General features: G+C 36.6%; 1 protein-coding gene across 12 annotated transcripts in view; it reads left to right on the forward strand.

Moving 5' to 3' along the window:
- The window catches only part of SYTL5 (synaptotagmin like 5), a 242,611-nt gene that overhangs the window by 198,813 nt on the left and 22,360 nt on the right, over window positions 1-21,438 (forward strand). For 7 of the 12 annotated variants that reach the window (XM_063660115.1, XM_063660110.1, XM_063660116.1 and 4 more), the window contains 5 exons: window positions 3,780-3,921; window positions 8,616-8,745; window positions 10,457-10,557; window positions 16,614-16,706; window positions 20,850-21,028. In XM_063660115.1, coding sequence (XP_063516185.1) covers window positions 3,780-3,921; window positions 8,616-8,745; window positions 10,457-10,557; window positions 16,614-16,706; window positions 20,850-21,028 — 645 coding nt within the window. Of the gene's footprint in view, window positions 1-3,779; window positions 3,922-8,615; window positions 8,746-10,456; window positions 10,558-16,613; window positions 16,707-17,296; window positions 17,363-20,849; window positions 21,029-21,438 lie in introns of all 12 variants that reach the window. The other 5 variants (XM_063660109.1, XM_063660108.1, XM_063660106.1 and 2 more) reach the window with 1 other exon arrangement.

A 21,438-nucleotide genomic window follows, 5' to 3' on the forward strand; every position in this document is an offset into this window, starting at 1 on the left:
TTAGGATCTCTCAGGTTCGTGCTTCCTTAGGAGAGCACACATTTAACCATATGGGAACAGGCTCAACACTGTCAGCCACTCTGGGAAGGTTGGATCCTGGGAAATTATTTCCTGGCTACAACTCCTAGGAGACCTTTATGTAAACCAGAAAGGCAATTACATTGTAATCTCTACCCCCTATCCTTGGATCCTCTGTCTAGAAATGGATATATCTGGGAAGCTGTTGTCAAGATTTCGGAGTAACATGGTGCTGTGCTGAACCCCTATTAACCTCGGTAGGGAAGCTGCCAGGTTCAAGAGACTCAGAGCCAGCAAACGAGACATAACGATTTTATTAGCATCTTACACACAGGGGACAGAGTCCAGCAGTGGTGGGCTGGGCAGGAAAACCACAACCGCTTGCAAATAACAATGCAGTTTATATAGCATTTTCACTGAAAACCTTCCCCCTAAACGACCTCCACCTGGAAGCCTTCATTTAACCCAAAACTCGGGGCCTCAATCCCCGGTATGGCTCGTGTTCCATGAGAAGGGCCAGGGGCTCAGATGTTTTTCATAGGTAAGAAAAAAACCTCAGGGCTGGCCATTCCTGGATTCCCTAGCTTGGAACAAACATTCAGATGCATCTGCCACACAGGGTCATTGTAAGAGTATACTGAAATGATTGCTGTCAGATGTGTTTACCCTACCCATGGAATTAGAGATAACAAAACAGAAGGCTTTTAAAGTATATTTCATAAGGTAAAGTAAATGAAACTCTTTCCTAATCTGGAAAATGTGTCTTTCAGCAACCCAGAATATCCAAACTCCCAGACAGTGACATATCCCCACATTTGGGCCTTTTACAATGAGATAAATGTATCTCTTTCTTGCCGGTTTTTACTTAACCATATTTTAACTTGAAGGTTTGTTGTCACTGATTTATCATACTTCTTATTTAAATCTGAGTAACATTATAGCTGGATCAAAAAACAGCTTTTTCTTAGTTGACCTTTACACTTCACAACTTTGATTTTGACTTGACATAGCTTTTATCCTTTTCCAATTTAAGTGGCAAAGATTCATGTATTTTATGTCATATTTTACATAACTTCTAAATGAGTTGGCACCCAAATATTTATGACAATATGCCTTATTAGACTAAACCTTTTTTGAGTTTAGTCAACTGGAAAAAAATTTTTTAGAAGCTCACAGTAAATGTCAGGGACAAATGTGAAAGTCTATGTCATTTTTGAGATAATGCTGCTGGCAATGATAATTTGCAGTAGCTGACTTACAATCACAAGAATTTTTTCCTTATTACAGGATAACCTCTTGAATGTCATCACCACAATTAATCAACTTCTGCCAGAGCTTCTACATAAGTAGCACTTTTGGTTTCAGCAAGGCTAATCCATGATGGGGTGTTTCTCAAAACCACCTGGCTCTGGGAGGACCTTCCGCATACACACAAGCAGAAACACCCACATGAGTCCCTTTGGGTCATAACTTCTTGGCTCATTTCTATGAGATTCACCCCTGCCCTTTCTTTTTAAAGGAGATTTTACCTGAAACAGTAGGGAGACATATTTCTGTGTTAACATTGTTGTAGAGAACCTATGGTCACAGTACAGCATCAATGGGAAAGTCTCTATGCCTCTCCTAAGTAGGGCCTCTGAGATGAGCAGAAATACTTGGAAGGGTACAAATATGGCTAACTGTTGTCAAATGTAGAAATGTCATGCTTCAGGTAGAAGGGTTCAGGAAAATCACCAAAGAAATTAGAATTCCAAAGTGTATCAATTTACTTAATCACAAAATTTTACTCTCTTGTCAGAATCAACAGACACAGTCTTAGACATCTTCTCAGCTGAGTTCATAGTACTGTAATTTACTTAGACTGCCATCTCTACAAAGAGGAAGCCAGAGATCCTTTCTGCAGAGACTGTTTAGTAAAAAAGAAATGCCACCCTTTAGTAACCACTCTTTAGTAACATAGAAAATTTTCATAATTCTCTTAATCAAGTCCCAAGAAACTAATTCCTAGCTCTTTGCTTCTTTGATTATCTTCTGTTTGATAGTTCATTCTATAAATGCAAAACCTGCCTGGCTGGAATGACTTGTTCTTAGTGAAATGATGAGTAAGCAGTATGAGAAACTAGAATGGTCACAGGCTTTGGGTAGACTGACAATACTGTTTTTATGCTGATTTTATCACCTGCTAACTGTATGATAGCATAGTGGTATGTCGGTGTGTGTATGCATGTGTGTGTGTACATGCATACATGTATGGAATAATTAACCTCTCCAATACTCAATTTCTTCATTTAAAAAATATTAAATAATATTCTAAAACATATTTTACAAGGATATTGGGGGATGGAAAATGGCTAACACCTAGAAGATACTAAGTAAATGCCACGGCTATTCATGATTATCGAAGGTAGTGGTAGCTGGTAATGTGGTCCAAGAGAAATTTGGTTTTGGTGACTTCTCTGGGGCACAGCTTTGAAAAAACTTAGGAGTTGTGGTTGACAGTTCTATCCAATGGTCATTGCCTATTCTTCTGCCTGATTTATCTTCTAGTAATGATATGTGCACATTTAAACATTCTTTTAAAAAATATTCCTTTATTCTATTTAGTCTTTCCTCTTATTGGCTCAACTGTAAGTCCTCATCACTATTAACCACCGCTGGTATGCTTTACCAATAAGATGTGTACTATTATATGTGCATTTGTAACTCATTAAGACAGTAACTGAGAGAGTAAAACTCATAAGGGCTTCTATTTTACCACTTAGCATATTTTGTGCCCACTGAGGGAAAAGAATAAAATGGGAACAAACACTTCTCTTAAACTCCGACTTGTCAAAATTTATGTTGACTTATGAAGCTCATTTAATAAGAAAATTGTGAACACCTCAAGGGCAGGAACTGCTTTTTCATTTATTGTTATTGGATTGAATTGAATAGTTTTAGCACACATGAAAGTGATTCAAGCTCATTTACCAAATGTCATTATTTTTGTACCATATTTATTAAATGTGCACCATGAATTAGACACTAAAACAACACAGAGAAATGAAATATAACTTCTAATCTTTGATTAAATATGTACTGAGTGGCTTCTTTGTACTAAGGCACTACAAAGCTGCTGGAGATACATGATAATTATGGCATGGACTCTGTTCCCAAGGAGTTCATAGTTTAATGAAACACCCAAGCTCACATATGTGGATCCATTAGGGAGCCAAACAAGACATTTTGCAGTCAAATACTAAATACAGTAGTCTGGCAAAGACTGTAAGTCAACAGGAATTGAGTGGAACAGAGGTTGACAAGGCTTGTGCTTGACAGGAAAGGCCTAATGGGGAAGGCTGGACTTCATTTGCCCTTGAAGACTGAGAAAGATTTGCATAGACAGAGAGTGGTTAAGAGGGCATAACAAGTGGAGACAAGGTAAGCAAAGGCCTCAGGAGGTGGAAGTCAAGATGGTGAGTTGAGAAAATGGTAAGGAACCTGGACTGGCTGAGAGAATGCTGGTAAGCAGAAGGAAACAAAATCAGAAAGATGGGGTGAAGTTTAATTACTGTGGGGCAAATGGGGACAAACCTAATGATCCCCTCAGGGCCTTTGAGAAGGAAGGTGACATGATAGTTTCTAAGCAGTTCCAGTGTGATTCTTGTGAACTCAGTGTGGTTCACATGTTCTTATTAGTTTCCTCATCAGCTTTACTCTGCCTGTGTATTTGGTTGCTGCTCTGCTTCCATGTTAAAGTCAGAATATGCTTTCTCATTTAGGGGAAGCACTGGCTCATCAGATCTCAATGACCAGGAACCTGGTCCTAGGACCCCGAAGAGCAGTCGGAGCAATGGTGTGACCCCGGGCACTCAGAGGTCACCAGCCCCAAGCACACGAAGTGTGACCTCAGTCATCAGTAGAGTAAGTACACAAACCTGATGAACACTGTATTAGTTCATTCTCACACTGTTATAAAGAACTGCCAAAGATTGGGTAATTTATAAACAAAAGAGATTTAATTGACTCACAGTTCTGCATGGCTGCAGAGGCCTCAGGAAACTTACAATCATGGCAGAAGGAGTCTGTCAAACACTTATAAAACCATCAAATCTCTTGAGAACTCACCATCACGAGAACAGCACAGGGGAAGCCTCCCCCATGACTCAATCATCCGCCACCAGGTCCCTCCCTCGACACGTGGAGATTGTGGGGATTACAGTTCGAGATGAGATTTGGATACGGACATAGAGCCAAAACATATCAGACACCCAGTCTCTGAAATTCAACCTCACCACTGCAGCATGGCTAGGTTTCAACTCTGTATACATCAGAGCATGTTCTTTATGCTGCTTACAGGTAGAAGCTTCATCAGGACTGAACCTCCTGCATCTTAGCTCCTGGCAGGAAACCCAAAATGAAAAAGGGAAGAGAAAGACCAGGTTCAAAGGTAGCACTTGTATGATGGAGGTTTAAATTGCTATATGGCTTAAATAAATATAAAACATTTTAGAAGGCTCTGATTTTGATCCTCTCTTTTACTTCTTAGAGAAAATATTCATAGGTTGAGTGCATAAATTTTTCCAAACTGATTTAAATCTGGAAAAGTAGAACTTTAACTAGTTTTTAAAGTAGAAATTTTTATTTTCTTTTCTATACATCTGTTAAAATAGGGGTCAACACAAAATGAAGGCTTAAATTGAATTTTATATATATATGCGATCAATTATATTTTCTATTGGTTTTCTCTTTTAAAAGAGAATATGAAAAAAGTATTTGGGAAAAATATTCTCTTTTATTAAATATTCCATTGGAAGTTATATTTGGAATGAATTAGCATTACTAGATTTTTTTATTTAGCAGGAAGCTCCATCCACATTGCTGGCATCTATATTTGATAAATCTTTATATGAGCAGTGAGTTCATACAATACAAACAATTATTTGACTCAACCAACATTTAATGAGAACCTACTATATGACAGGCTCTAGTCAAGCAAAGGCTTGAAGGAAGTGAAAGAATTAGCAATGTAGTTTTCTGGGGCAAGGTGTTCCACCAGGCAGAGACAGCACTGATATTCAGCAGGTACATGCAGGGAAGGCTGCTCTACTTCCTTGTAGCTGGCCTCCATCTTGATTGGTCAGTGCCCTTGCTCAGCCAGTTTCTAAAATATTTTTAATGCCTCTAGAAGAACAGCCAGGGTGGAGCCCCTGAGGTGGGAGCACACCTGGTATGTTCAAGGAAGAGGAAGGAGGCCAATGCGGCTGTAGTGAATGAATGAGAAAAAGTGAACTAGGAAATGAATCCAAAGAGGTCACAGGGCTGGATAGAGCCTTGAAGAGTGCTGTGTGCAGTCAGCATTCACTCTGATTAAGATGGGGGAAACTGGAGGTTTTAGAGCAGAAGAGTAACACAATCTGCCTTCTCTTTAAGCAGGATTTGGGGGCTGTGCTTAGAAGCAGCTATAGGAGAACAAGAGTGAAAGCCAGAAAAGCAATCAGTAAGCCATTGTCATACCCCATGTGAGAGATTGGGTTTTGAAACAAAGAGATAGTGGAGGTGGTGAGTAGTCAAATTCCGTTAAAGCATTCAGACAGACTGAAAAACAGTAATAGATTTATTTAAACATTTATAGTCTAAATTGTAGTTGTGAAGATAAAAGGCATATTTAAAACTTCATAAATATTTATGCTAAGGTCAGCAAGCCATTTCTGTTCAATAGCTAGAAAGGTGCATGGATAGTTGATGAATACAGTCACCTCTTGGAATCTAAAACGGAATGATATTCAAACTACTTAGTGACCAGTCTGGCAGGGGTGTTGAGAAATCACAACAGACACTGGCACAAGGCTGGGGCAGTATCCTGGCGGCCCTTCTATGTCATGCACTAAACCTGAATTATGGGGAAACCTGGGCTTATAGATGAGGAGGAGCACAGGGAAGTGGGGGGTGGACTGGGAGTAGTGCTGTTTATCAACTGACACAGAAGTATTTTTAAAAATTTAACATCTAGTACAATTGTCCCAGTGGGTAGCAGCTGACAATCAGTCCAATGACCAATAAGTTAATCAAGTTTATTCTCACAACAAGGTTTATCTTCCTACGTACAATTTGAGATTATTAGGGGGGAAATGACCCTTTTCATGTGCTAATACCCTCAAAACTAACAGCCCCTAGTTGTGTATTTCTTTGTTAAACAGCACCTAGATCTCTGCAACAGAAATTCCCTGCAATTTAGTAGAGTATATATACATATACGTAGGCAGTGCCTATGCTGATCTCATTCTTGCAGTCTAGCTGGTCTAAGCTGGTCTTTTCTAAGAGAAAAAAGAGAAACAAAGAGAAGTACTTTCTATTGAATAAAAATAAGACAGCACAGTAGTTTATGAAGTACATTTGCTCTTTCATTAAAAGGGAAGTCTATAGCATTAGATGGCAAGTATATAGCATTAGATGATGAGCAAGGTAACAACTCAATTTCTCCCATTTCTTAGCATCTCTTTGTTTCAATGTTCTTTTCTGCTTTAGCATGAAAGAAAATATATTAGAGATCTCCACAGGGATAGAACTGATAAGATATATATAAGGGAGTTTATTAGGGAGAATTTGCTCACACGATTATAAGACCACATCCCACGATAGGCTGTCTGCAAGCTGCGGAAAGAGAGAAGACAGTAGGATGGCTCAATCCAAGTCTGAATGCCTCAAAACCAGGGAGGCCGACAATGCAGCCCTAGTCTGAAGCTGAAAGCCCAAGAGCCCCTGGGAGGCTGCTGGTGCAAGTCCCAGAGTCTAAAGGCTGAAGAACCCAGAGTCTGATGTCCAAAGGCAGGAGGAGGGGAAGCCAAGTGTCTGGTGCAGCTTGGGAAGAGAAAGAGTGAGCAGACTCAGCAAACAAGCTGCTTTTTCCTGTTCTTTCATGTGCTTTGTTCTAGCCACACTGGCAGCTGACTGGATGTTGCCCACTCCACACTAGGAGTAGGTCTTCCTCTCTCAGTCCACTGACTCCAATGTCAGTCTCCTCTAGCAACACCCTTACAGACGCACCCAGAATAATACTTTATCAGCCGTCTAGGCATCCCTCAATCCAATCAAGTATACACCTAATATTAACCATCACAGAAAACTTTTAGAGCATGAAAGTCTCTAACCTGTCCTCTACTATGATGTAACCTATTAATTTTAGGTTTGACACCCTGAACCTCCAGGATATGTATTGCTTTTTAATGACAGTGCAATGTTAATTGGCCTATTAGTGCTCGATACTAATGATACTCACAGATCACCTGTGGGAAAACTTGCCATTAACATAATTGCCTCCAAGGAACTTGGTCTTGCTTCATCAGAGGACTCCATGTGTGAACAACTTTTTGAAGAGGTGTTGAAAATTGACCTAAACTAATTTATCAGTTTGACCTCTGTCACACTCCTGATAAACTTTTCTTGTTTATGGCAATTAGAGGAAGTTAGGAGCTATATACCTCCAGCTACAGGTATTATGTGTTGGAGAATAATAAGATACTAAAAACAGTCTAAATTGAAGCTGAATCAATTAGCATGTTAAGCAAGTGAAAGCCACATTTCACTGTAGTGAGTTCATCAAAGTGTCCCTGAATGTCTAAGATATGGGAAACAAGGAGGGAATTCTTTCTCTAGGATTTCAAAAGGCACTTTTTGATTGTTTACAGAAGGGAGAATTGAAAAATCTGTTTTAGATTTGATCATTATCCTACCATGATGTAATTTGAATGGACACTTAACCTCAGCCCAGTTCTGGAAAGGTCCAAAATTTGTTATAGTTGTTGTTTTAACACTCAAGCAAGCTTCGGATGAGGCAGCAGTCAAGCCCTGCCTTGGTCTATGGCAGGGCAAAGGTCACAGACAAAGTTGGGTCTATGGTCACAGGCGAAGTTGGGACAGAATTTTCTTTACCTTATGTTACAATAAAAGCAACTCCCAGACTGAATTCTGCCACATGTACAAGCATTTATTAACAAGCAGACACCACACAAAAAAATAACTATTCCTGTGAGCTTGAGAAGTTTTCTCTCTTTATCTTTTTATGAACATTGGTAACATGCATGAAAGTCATTCCAAAATAGATGTAACCACCCATATTCTGAGCAGCTAGGCTTCTAGATGGAGAAGGTACATGATATTCTGTTAAATGGGGGTCGAAGAGGTAAGGGATTGTTGAAGAGAGGGTATGTTGAAAGAGGGAACAAAATAGGACCAAGCAGAGTTCTAAGCTTGAGTGCTACTCTGAGAGTGTGAATCTTGCCAGATTATTATACATCCTTCATATAAGATTGAGGGTACCTGTATAATCTTTCTTATTAATCATATATTAGAACACTCGTTGATTTGGGGAATGAGAAATTGTCCAGATACCTTTTGCACTAATTAACAAACCTCTTGGAATAGATTTTGGATAGCAATTATTGATGGTAAATTTTGGAGTTACATGGACTCCTGGTGAGGGTCCTTCAAATGTCAATTAGCTCCTCTTAAATAGTAATACATATAAAGGTGTTTATACTGAAGTGTATTTATATAGATGAATTTTATAGTAAATTACAGTCAGTATAATTTTTTTCTCATTTTTACTTTGTGGGAAGGAGTATGGTTTTGAAAATTCCATGGATTTGGCTGCTATTGAAGGTACCTCTCAGGAGCTCACAAAGAGTCACCGCAGAAACACTTCTGGCACACCTTCCATAGCAGTGTCTGGAACCTCTCTCTCCTCAGGTGGGTATTTACAATGTGCCTACTCTGTTGTTTAAAATGACTAAATCAAATGGAATTGACTGGTACGTATGGTATTAAATGGATGTTTCATGCTTTAAAAAATAAGCATCCCTTCTTTGACCTATGGTGGTAGGCCACTCCATAAGAACTGCTTGAAGATAGACCCAGGTAAAGCTTTGGGCACCTTACATTCATGAAAATTCCATTTATTTAGTACATACTCTTGCCAGGCATCATCACCGAGTTTCAGTGCTACATCAGAATATCAATATTTGAATGTAGGAAATATAAATTTTTCCAGGATACATTTGCTATAACAGATAAGAACACTTGCTCAGAGTTCAAGGAAATGGTAGTTCAATTGATATAGTAGTCAGAAGTTCCCTACATATAGACAAAAGAAAATCATTCTGTGGTTTAGATAAGAAGTTATTTACAAGCAGAACTAAGGTATTAATAATTATCCCTTTGATTTGCATGGTACACTCAAATATGTCATTTTACTTCATTATCACAACAGTCCTCTGAGGCAGCTATTATTCATTTTGAAATGTTAATACCTATGACTAAGAAAATTCTTTGGAGAAATTTGTCATAATTATGAAGCTTATGTCCCATACATGGAATAAAAATCATGATGCAGTCTTCAACATTAAAAAGCTACCTGTTACCTAATGATGATATATGCATAAAGCCTAAGGCAGGATTCTGTATGCTGAACTGAGGGGGTCTCTTCTAGCCAGCCAGCTCCCAAAGGGTTTTCTAAATGTGTGTGGTTATTGCTACATTTTGCTCAGGAGTAAAAAAGCTGTTCACCTGTTAATTAAATTTTTAAACTAGTTTAGAAACCAACATCATAGGGTCTACTACTACTACTTCTACTCAACAGCTCCTGTTAATTGAGTACATACTCTGTGTCAGGCCTATGCTAAGTACTTCTGCATTATTTTTTTCATCAATTCAAACTTAAGTACTTGATTACTCTTTCCAATCTTTCTCAGTTATAAGTAACTATATTGATCTCAGTAGTGCTTTGGTATAGAATTGTTTTGTGGAAATAAGCTGTCCTGACTTGGTAAGCTGTCCAAAGCATTACTAAGAGGTGTATTGCTCTGTAACTTACATTTTCAAAAGTGAAAACAAGATGTTCTTCTGATGAAAGACTGTTCTGGTCCATTAAGAAATAGAACTTCCTCTCATTGCATCTATAGCCTCTCATTTTTGTGTGAAAAGAACTTGCTATATCACTTCAAAGTGGCAGTTTAGAATAGGTTGCATTGCATTTTATGTCAAATCTGAAAACACAGTGAATTCTCTAAATATTGCAAGCAAGAATTGTTAATGTTTTATTTTTTTCTAAATTTAAGGTCCCATTCTAAGAGAGTTTTTTAAAGTCTAGGAGCAAAGCAGTTGCCTTAAACAGCTTAAAACATAGCATTTTACAGTGGAACATTTAACCTCCTGTGATAGAAGGAAACATGAACACCTAAGTGTAATTCGGTCCAAGGCAATTACCAAAATATTATTAAAAATGGAAGTATGTTATCATAAACAGCATGAAGTTACTGACTCTGACTGTTGCTTTCATGGTACTATTTATGATCTGTGCCTAAAAAGAATTGAAATAAAGGTGAAACACTCGCAATAAAAAATGAAATCTTCTCACAAAATAGGCTGACTCACGTCTTTCTTTTTCCTTTCAACCTTCCAGATCGGAGTCGATCTGAGTTAGATTTGAGTGAGTCATTTACGGAAGACTTAGAGGATACTGTAAGCATAAGAAGCAAGTCTGTCCCTGGGGCTTTAGACAAGGTAAGTTGGATGTGGAAGAAAATATAATGAAGAGGAGGAAATAAGGGCATAATCTTGCTCCAAGTGGTTACACTTTTAGGTGATGATGAGTTGAGAGTAAAGAGAGGATATACAATCATCTCTTCCTGTTAGTCTTCACAGTCAACACATAAAAACGGAAAGAATAACTTAGAAAATGTAACGGGTAATCATGTTAATGAGTGAAGGTTATGTCTAAGAAAACACATGTTGGAGATTTCAATTTCTGGCTAAAGTCTTATCACTTAATCTAAACCTGGGAAATGAGGGCTCCTAACATTTTCCTTAGCCAAATATTATTAGACATATCTGATTACATATTTATATCAACATTGCTATATCTCAAGTTACCACCAATAAATTCACTTCTAAACTGAGACAAAATTATGTGAAAATTAATGTTTCAGTGAACTCATTTCTAGAATGAGAAGGTTAAATTAGATTATTGTAAAGGTTATTTCCCAGTCTAATATTCTGATATTCAGATTTCTGTAATTGCTATAGTAAAATATGGACTCCTTGGAAGAAATAGAACACAAATGTAAAATGGTATTGATAGTTTTTCCAAAGCAAACTGGGAAACTTAGAGTTCTAAAATAAAATAATATTTTCTATAGTATGAAAAACTGGGAAAATACTTTAAAATCTACCTCCAAAATAGAGGTGGGCAGTGAGATCAAATTATTTCAAAGTTTACTCATGTTCAAACTTTAAAGAATTACTAATTCCAACATTGTTAAACTATTAAACTATTCCTGATCTTAGAAAACCATTAAAATCTTTTCATTCATTGTATGCAGCCAGTATAATCTTGACACTCAGACTTGATTTTTAAAATAGTTTAAAAAATAAAACTACAAGTCAAACTAGTTTACGAATATATATGCAAAACTTTAAATATAATATCAATTAAAATCTAGCAGTGAATAAAAATAGCAATAAGTAAGTTTCATGCTAAGTATGGGTGGAAGAATGAGTCTATATAAGAATATTTGTCAGCATAATTTATATCAATATACTAAAGAAGAAAATGACGTGATTCTGTATGTAGAAGATACCAAAGGATCTACAAAAATATGACTAGAACTGATAAACAAGTTCAGCAAGGTTGCAGGAGATAAGATCAATATACAAAAATCAACTGTATTTATATATACTAGTAATGATCAATTGGAAAATGAAATTAAGAATGTAATTCCATTCATAATAGCATGAAAAATAATTTTCAAAAGTAAGGAATACATTCATTTTTAAAAGTATAATACATGTGCATTGAAATTAACAAAAATATTTCTGAATTAAAGGACACATAAGTAAGTAGAAACATATTCTGTGTTAATGGATTAGAAGATTCAATATTTTTAAGATGGAAATTCTCTCCGAATAAATTTGTAGGCAACGCAAACCCAATCAAAATACAAGCAGGATAATTTTGTAGAAATAGAAATTATTATTCTACCATTTATATGAAAATATATGGGACCCAGAATAACAAAATCAATTTTAAAGAGCAAAGTTGGAAGACTTATACTACTAGATTCTACAGTTATAGCTATCAGTACAACACAGTATTGGCATAAGCATTGGCAATCAGTGGAATAGAATTGAGATTCCAGAAAAAAAAAAAAAAAACTTTATGGCCAATTGATTTTTGGTACTTCAGTGGGGAAAGAATAACCTTTTCAACAAATCATACTGAGACAACTGGATATCCAAATACCACAAAACATAAAATAACTTTGACTCTTAACATATACCATGCAGAAATTAAGTAACGCAAAATGGATTATAAACCTAAATGTAAGAACAGAAACCATAAAATTCTAAAAGAAAACCTAGGAGAAAATCTCCATGACTTTGAGTTAGGCAAAGAATTCTTAGATATGGCACCGAAAGCATGATGCATGTATTCAAGAAAAAAAAACTGATAAATTGAATTTCATCAAAATGAAAAATGTTTACACTTCAAAAGACACCATTACAGACGTGAAAAGTCAAGCCACAGACTGGAAAAGTATTTTCAAATTATATATTTGTTAAAGGACTTGTATGTAGAATATATTTCTTAAAACCCTTACATTCAATATTAAAAAGACAAATAATCATATTAGATAATGGGGAAAAGATTTGGATAGACATTTAATCAAGAAGATTTACAAATGCCTAATAGCTGCATTAAAATATGTTCAGCATCATTAGTTATCAGAGAAATGAAAATTAAAATCACAATGAGATACCACTTCACACCCCCTTGAATGGGTGTGATTAAAAAGACATAATAATAAGTGTTGATGAGGATGCAGAGAAACTGGAACCCCCCTACATTGCTAGTGGTAATGAAAAATGCTACTTACAGCCATTCTGTAAAAGAGTTTGGCAATTTCTTTAAAAGTTAAACATAAATTTACTACATAACATAGCAATTTTGATCCTAGGTATCTACCCAAGAGAAATGAAAACATATGTCCACATAAAGACTTACACACAAATGGTTACAATAGCCAAAAAGTGAAAATAATAATGTCTGGTGAATAGATAGAATACAATGATATATTATTCAGAAGTAAAAAGAAATGAAGTACTGACACATACTACGACATGGATGAACCTTGAAAATATTATGCTAAATGAAAGAAACCAGGCAAAACTACATATCATATAATTACATTTATATGAAATGTCAATGAAAGGAAAATTGATAGGGAAATTAAAGCAGATTAATGGTTGCCAGGGAGTGAAGAAGTAGGGACTGACTGCAAACAGGCATGGGGGAACTTACTGGGTTGAAAATGTACTAAAACTGGATTATATTGATGTTTGCTCAACTATAAATTTGCTAAAAATCACTGAATTACATGCATACAATAGGTAAGTTTTATGGTATGTAAGTCATATCTCTATAAAGTTGTGGGAGAAAAAATTAGCAGCAAGAAAAATAGCTGGAAAAGTGATAATTGTTAAAACTAGGTAATCAGTTATAAGGGTTCATTATGCTATGCTTTCTATTTTGTGAATGTTTGAATTTTTTAATATCCACTTTTAAAAAGAAAGTAAAGGAATATGAAGACTGGTACTTTATGTGATGACTACTTGGTGATTGTATACTGAGAAAGAGCAAAACATAAAAATATAGAAAAGGGGCAATTTGAAAAAATAATAGGGATGCATTTTTTCAGAATTAAAGAACTTACTAGTTTTGGCAGCTTTTTGCTGAAGTTTTTAGGGTGTTCTATATATAAAATCATGTCATCTGCAAACAGACAATTTTACTTCTTCCTTTCCAATTTAGATGCCTTTTATTTCTTTTACCTGTTTAATTGCTCTGGCTAGGACATCCAGCACTATATGGAGTAGAATTGGTAAGAGTGAGCATACTGTATTGTTTCTGATCTTAGAGGAAATGGTTTTAGCTTTTCAATGTTGGGTATAATGTTAGCTAAGAGCTTGTCATGTATGGTTTTATGTTGAGGTAAATTTTTTCTTTATCTCATTTGTTGAGTTTTTAGTATGAAAAGATGTTGATTTTGTCAAGTGCCTTTTCTGCATCTATTGAGATCATATGGGTTTTATCCTTCGTTCTGTTAATGCAGTTAATCACAACTATTGATTTGTTTATGTTAAACCATCCTTGCATTCCAAGGATAAATCCCACTTAGTCAGGTTGAATGAGCTTCTTCATGTGCTGTTGAATTCAGTTTGCTAGCATTTTGATGAGGACTTTTGCATCTATGGTTTATCATGGATATTGGCCTGCAATTTTCCCTTTTTTTGGTAGTATCCTTGTCTGACTTTGCTATCAGAGTAATGCTGGCTTTGTAAAATTAGTTTGGAAGTGTTCCCTCCTCTTCAATTTTTGGAAGAATTTGACAGGAATTAGCATTACTTCTTCCTCAGATGTTCAGAAGAATTCATCCATGAAGCCAGCACTTTCTTAGAAGATGCTATTCTACAAGATATTCCAGCTCATCTTGTGGGCTCATCAGTGAGAAAAAGGCAACTACAATAAGTTCTCATTTAACATCATCAACAGATTCTTGGAAACTGCCACTTTCAGCAAAACGACATGTAACAAAACCATTTTTTTCCTCATCAATGTTTTAATGAAATGACATTATTTGAGGACCTGCTGCACATTCTTTCACTTAAAGTTGCAGTTTTCAAGAACCTATGGATGACGTTAAGTGACAACTTACCATAAACCAATATAAAAATAAGCAATTTTTGAACAAATATTTCACAAAACAGGAAATCCAGTAGGCTGATTATCACAAAATGGTATTCAACTTAGTAATAAGAGAAATGAAAATTAAAATCATGAAGACTGTAAACATCTACTGGATTGGCAAAAATGAAAAAAATATCTAACAATACCATCTGTTTGCAGGCAAGGAGGTGGAGCAAAGGGAACTCTCATACACTACTGGTTAGACTGTAAATTGGTATAACTACTTCTGAAAATTTGACATTAAAATGATACAGATAAGCATGTGGAGATATGTTCACCCCTTGACTTGACAATTCCTCTCACTGGTATACATTCAAGTGTGTGAACATATATACTGTGTTGTGTGTATACTGTGTTGTGTGTATATGCGTCAGGATACATATTCACAGAATATACATATCAGTGTTGGTCACAATAGGAAAAATATCTGAAAATAACCCAAATATTCAGCAACAAGAGAATGGATAAAGTTTTGGAATCATACAATGGAATATTAAATGACAATAAAAATGAACAGGCTACAAAAATATGCCACAATTTTGATGAATTTTAAGGCAATATTAAGCAAAAAAAGCAAAACGCAAAGGAATATATAGCATTTAATTACATTTACGCAAAGTTCAAAAACAGGCAAAACAAAATCATTTTGTTTCAGAGTATATGCTTATACAGTTAAATTATAAATAAAAGCAAGAATGTGGTTAACCATAAGAGTTAAAATATTAATTATTCCCGGGGGGGAGAAGAGGCTTGTGATATGGACAGGATACACAGGGAGCTTCTGCTTGATCATTTGATTTTGTTATTACACTATATATCTATGTTTTATGTGCTTTTTAATATGCTGTATCTTATAATAAAGACTTTTTTAAAGCAAGCCCAGAAGTGTACATCATAATCCTGATTTGTAAAACAATAGTTAAAAAAATTCCCATGAATGTATACTTAGATTTGTGTATGTTTTTATATGATTTTTCACATAAACAAGGAGAAAGACATGGAATGTAACATGTGCAGCAGGATGCTAAATATTAATTTCACCTGGTGTGAAAGGAGGGGAAGGAGGAGAGGAGAAGCAAAAAAGAAAAGTGCCCATAATAAAAAGGAGTATACATGATATAATCTATCTACGTGTATATATGTATGTGTGTGTGTATATATATATGTCATGATATAATAAAAAATATTGAAATTTGATCATTAGTATGTTAATGAGAGACCTAAGTTTTTAGTTTCCATTTATCTATATTGCTTGAAATATTTTTACTAGGAAAATATATCACTTAAATAACTAGGCAAAAAAAAAAAAGCCATTTTATCATGAAGGAGAAAAAGAAATGGGAAAGGAAAAGTAGAATCTGGGATTTGAGATGAGAGTCCAGTATCTAGTTCATCTTAGTGGAGAGATTTTTGAGATATGCTTTACCATCTTGGCAGTGTGTGTGTGCGTGTGTGCACACACACACAAATTTTTTTTTAATTTTAAAGTAACGTAAGTACATTGCCCAACATGAATCACCTTAGAGGTAGGAATTGAACCCAGGTCTGTATGATTCCAAATTTCATGTTCTTTCAATAAAGTAAGCACCATTAGAAAGGAGACCCCACTCTCCACCACCTATCCCTGCCCACTTCTCCAATGGTATAATTCAGATTGACTGCAGAGGAAAAGAGAAAAACCTAGGAATGGAGTGATTTCTAGAAATTTTTATCTGATTCTCAAATATTTATGAAAGAAAGTGGTTTTTCAAGTGAAAAGACATTCTAGAAAAACAAATCAACCAACCCACTGGTTTTTCCCTTTCTTTTTTAGGACTCCTTGGAAGAGACTGAAGAAAGCATTGATGCCTTAGTGTCCTCGCAGTTATCTACAAACACTCACAGTCTGGCAAGTGGCCTATCAACTGTAAGCAGTTCACTAGGACATGTGGAAAGTTTCTTTTCCCTCTTTCTGATTTTCTGTGCATTTCCAAAGGAGATATGAATGTTCTTAGGAAAATGTGTGATAATGAGTTAAAAGTCATTGTAAGATCCTGCTTGCCCTTTGCCCACAGAGTATCTTTCAGTCTAATTTGGTGTGGGTTTTTTCTCAGGCTCCTGATTTCTTCCTTCTTCCACAGTCCTCACCCAGGTTATAAAATCTCCTCACTCCCTAGTTCAGGCTCAGTCAGCTCAAGCCTATAAATTATTTTTCAATTATCTGCTGACACATTTCCCTGACACCATTCTCTAAACTTCCCAGCTGTCCTCCAGACTGCTGCCAGTCATTTTCCTAAAGCACATGCCCAATCAGGTCTGTCTTCTACTCAAAACCCATCCATAGCTTCCCACTGCCTACAAAATAAAGTCCTTTCTTACTTTAGTGTTCAAGGCCTTTTTTGAGAGGAAGGCCCTGTGTCCTTGTATCTAACTGTGTGTAAGTCTTTTTCTTGGCTTCTCTGATTTCTGTTGCTCTGATGCTTTTTTTCTTTTGATCTTTGGATGACTTCTCTAAAGAGTTCTCAAGCAGGTTCTGACAGGAAGTGGACCTACCTAAATGTGCCTGATGCTGACTCAGACACTGTGAGTTTTCAACCTTTCCTTTTTGTTCTTTCCAACCATACTTCACAAATTTCATGGTCTGGGAACTATGATTAAGCAATTTGTCCCATATTTATCTTTTTCCGACTTATATACAATTAACCAGAGGTTATCTTTTAAAAGATTGATGAGGTTATCAGAACCCAAGTATTCCAATTCATTAAACATTGGAATCTGAACACTACTCAAAAGACACATGCTCTAAAATGATTATCAACAAAACCTTTGAAGTAAACATCTATTTTAAATCACAGCCTTAGCTTGGTTAAGAGCATATAGTTTAGTTAGAAGTAAAATTGCCATAGCTGTCTTAATTTCTCACAAGCCTCCGTATTTGTGGGTTCCTAAATTTCCTTCTATCCATAGGAGCCCTCTGCTTACAGAGGATTTTCTTCGAAAATGTGGCTACAGAGATCTAGTATAGACACAAATCAGTGATATAAGGAGGTAATCAGGTATGGTGGGGTAGTCCTCAGACTAGAAACCTGGAGATCTTGGTTTATTTCTTGGCCCTACCAACAATTTCTGTGAGCCAGAATTTTCTCATTTGTAACATGAGGAGGTTGGGGTTTATTCTTGAAACCTTTGATACTCAAAGCATTCTCTATGTACCAGCAACCTTGCATCTCCTGGAACAGATACCCCAAAAGTTTCTCAGTTCAAAAAGCCCCTAGTGTCTCAGTAATTCTTTCCTGGCACTCCTACACTAAAAGTAGCACCTGACTAGTCTATTTATTAAGTAGTTAGACCCAAATAATGTAATAAGCAGTGTATCCTAACAACTTACTAGCCATTTGTAAAAAAAAAGAGCTACAAGTGAAAGAAATTGAAAGAAAAATAGTATTTTTATTTCATCCTTAAATAGCACCTACTACTTACCACTAATAGGATATGTGTGCCTACTGAGCACTACACAGTTACCAAATCTTGGAATCTGATTGGACATCACTACTTTCATTTCCCATTTCATATTGATTTTTATGCAATACTTGCTTTTTGTTGCAGCAACTGCCAAAAACTCAGCTTCAAACAAATAGGAGTTCATTGAAAAGAATAAAGTGTGGTTTAATGTTGACACTGTGAATTACTAGTTAGTAGCTTACATGGTGTCTGATAGTTGTTGTTGTGTTTCCCTTGAGAATTTAAAATATTTCTGTGATTCCCCTGTGAGTTTGCTGTGGTGCTCTGTGGTACCTCCATACACAGTTTGGGAACTGCAGGCCTAGGAGTTTTTTAGAACAGCCACATCTCAGACCTCACCCCAGACTGAAGAGATAAGCATTTTCAGTTTAAAAAGGTATCTGGGTGCTGCTCAAAGCCACCTGCTAAACATGAAAATTCTGTTGCTTTGTTTTAGGAATAAGAAAGACAGATTAGGTCACTCACTGGCTTTCTTTAAGCTGTAATTTCCAAATAATTATGGAATTATTGGTCTGCTCTTGCCCGTGAAGAAGCGTAGAAGACATGTGACCACATCACCCACATCCTGTTCTTTGGTCAGTCTCTACTTCCAGAAATTGGTGGAACATAATGGCTTTTACCAAAAGCAAATTATGAAAAAGAGGACAGTCTAAGGTCCCTGTGTATTTACCATAGTCTTGACTTCCCAGTGGTTCACAGAAAAGTGGTTTTGAAACTATTGGGTCATCCACGAAAGACCTCCAGGTGGTCTTTTGTGACAGTTACTAAGATACACAGTTTTCATTTCTAGTGCCAAAGGATAATTTTATTACATTTACAGTAGTCACCTTTATCCACAGAGGATACATTCCACCTACCCCAGTGGATGCCTGAACCTCGCGTAGTACCAAACCCTAGCCAAGAAACACCAAGGTCACATTTTCACTTAAAGAAAGCACTTTTGGCCTCTCTTTGACATATATAAATTACTACCATCATTACTCTTACACTTTGGAGTCATTATTAAGTAAAATAAGAATGAGTTGAACACAAGCTCTGTGATAGCAGGACAGTCAATCTGATAACTGAGACAGCTAAGTGACTAATGGGCAAGTAGCATCTACAGTGTGGCTCCAACTGGACAAAGGGAGGCTTCACATCCAGGGTGGGATGGAGCAGTATGATGTGAGAGTTCATCATGCTACTTGTGAACCCCAAAAATCTGAGGCAGTTCTCAGTTAATTTAGAAAGTTTATTTTGCCACGGTTGAGGACCGGCACCCCTGACACAGCATCAGGAAGTCCTGCCAACGTGTGCCCAAGGTGCTCAGAGCACAGTTTTGTTTTATACATTTTAGGGAGACATAAGACATCAATCAACATATGTAAGATGAACACTGGTTGGGTCTGGAAAGGCGTGACAACTCGAAGTGGGGAGGGGGCTTCCAGGTCATAGGTAGATAAGAGACAAATGGTTGCATTCTTTTGAGTTTCTGAGTAGCCTCTCCAAAGAAGGCAGTTAGATATGCACTTATCTCAGTGAGCAGAGGGGTGACTTTGAGTAGTATGGGAGGCAGGTTTGCTCTAAGCAGTTCCCAGCTTGACTTTTTCCTTTAGCTTTGTGATTTTGAGTGCCCAAGATATTTTCCTTTCACATACTCAAAACAGCATACAATTTAAAACTTATGAATTGTTTGTTTCTGGAGTTTTCCATTTAATATTTTTGAACCACAGTTGACCATGGGTAGCTGAAACTACGGAAAGTGAAACTGTGGATAAGGGGGACTACTATAAATTAAAAGCTGTCTCATGTCGTTAGTGTCTTGTCAAAAGCCTCATTCATTCTGGTAGATTTGGACTTTTTTTAAAATTTATTTTCCTGATTGGTTGGTGTGTGATTTTATTGTGTAGTGGTTTATTTTTTGGGCTGCTACTTTATACAGATTTACAAAGCCATGGTCTTATACTACTCATGTAGCCACACAGCTATCTACTCATTTGAGGGAAATCATGGAAGCTGTGGGTATGTGATGTTCTTCTGACACGTCCTTGTTAAAGCTGCAGTTATGGCTCCCTGGAGACTGATGGGTGCTCCCTGTAGGTGTCAAAGACAGCAGTATGTGGCTCCTGCTAGCACAGAATATGAGATAAGCTATCCTTTGTCCCAATCAATGTATTCTACACCTTATAGTAGATTGAACTTGAGTCTACCAGTGAAAATGGAGAAAGCTGCAGGGACGGACGAGAAGTGAGATTTGAAATGCATCAATTACCCTGTATTCATTAGTAGAAGTGAGTAAGCAAAGGGTATTCTCTAACCCAAGAAGGAAATGCTTCCCCTCTAAGCAAGTTTTCTGCCTTTTTTCCTGATGGTACTAGATCTGTTGTCTTTTCTCCAGCTGGGATTTTATACAACACCAGCCAAACAAGTGACTCCTGTTTTCTTTCCTCACCCTAGACTTCCATGCTCATTATAAAGAACAGGAACTATAATTGAATGAAGTGGGTTGATTCTGTGAAGAGATCATTAGAATGACACTAGAAGCCTTTTTCTATCTTGTTTATTCTAGACCAGCCTTAACAGCATGATGAGTGTTTACAGTGAAACGGGAGACTATGGCAACGTGAAAGTCAGTGGTGAAATCCTTCTCCATATCAGCTACTGCTACAAAACTGGTGGGCTCTACATTTTTGTCAAGAATTGCAGAAATCTGGCCATAGGAGATGAAAAGAAACAGAGGACAGATGCGTAAGCACATAGCATGTTCCTCAGACTATTTCAGTCACTGCCTTTTTTGTCTGTATGTGTTTCCTTTTCAAAAGAGTCTTTGCATTCTTCTTGATTCAGTCTTCTCAGAGAGTTGATTGTCATGTTCCTCCTATACCACACTTTTAAATATTCTCTGAAGCACATGTATACTGGTTGTGTCCTTGATTAACTGATTTTTAAAACATAATTCAGAATTGACATATTTGAAATTTACATACAGGCAGCTCTTTGAAGTAGAATGCTGACATGTTGGCACACCCAGGATGCACAAAAGCATCTTGTCAATTTTTGTTCTGGGAAATCTTCCAGAGAAAATTACCAAGCTGTTACCCAATTAAACAACTCAAAAGGGCAATTATGAGGCTCTCAGGATTCTAGAGATCAGCCTG

Source organism: Pongo pygmaeus, chromosome X (assembly GCF_028885625.2).
Source record: "Pongo pygmaeus isolate AG05252 chromosome X, NHGRI_mPonPyg2-v2.0_pri, whole genome shotgun sequence".
NCBI lineage: Eukaryota > Metazoa > Chordata > Mammalia > Primates > Hominidae > Pongo > Pongo pygmaeus.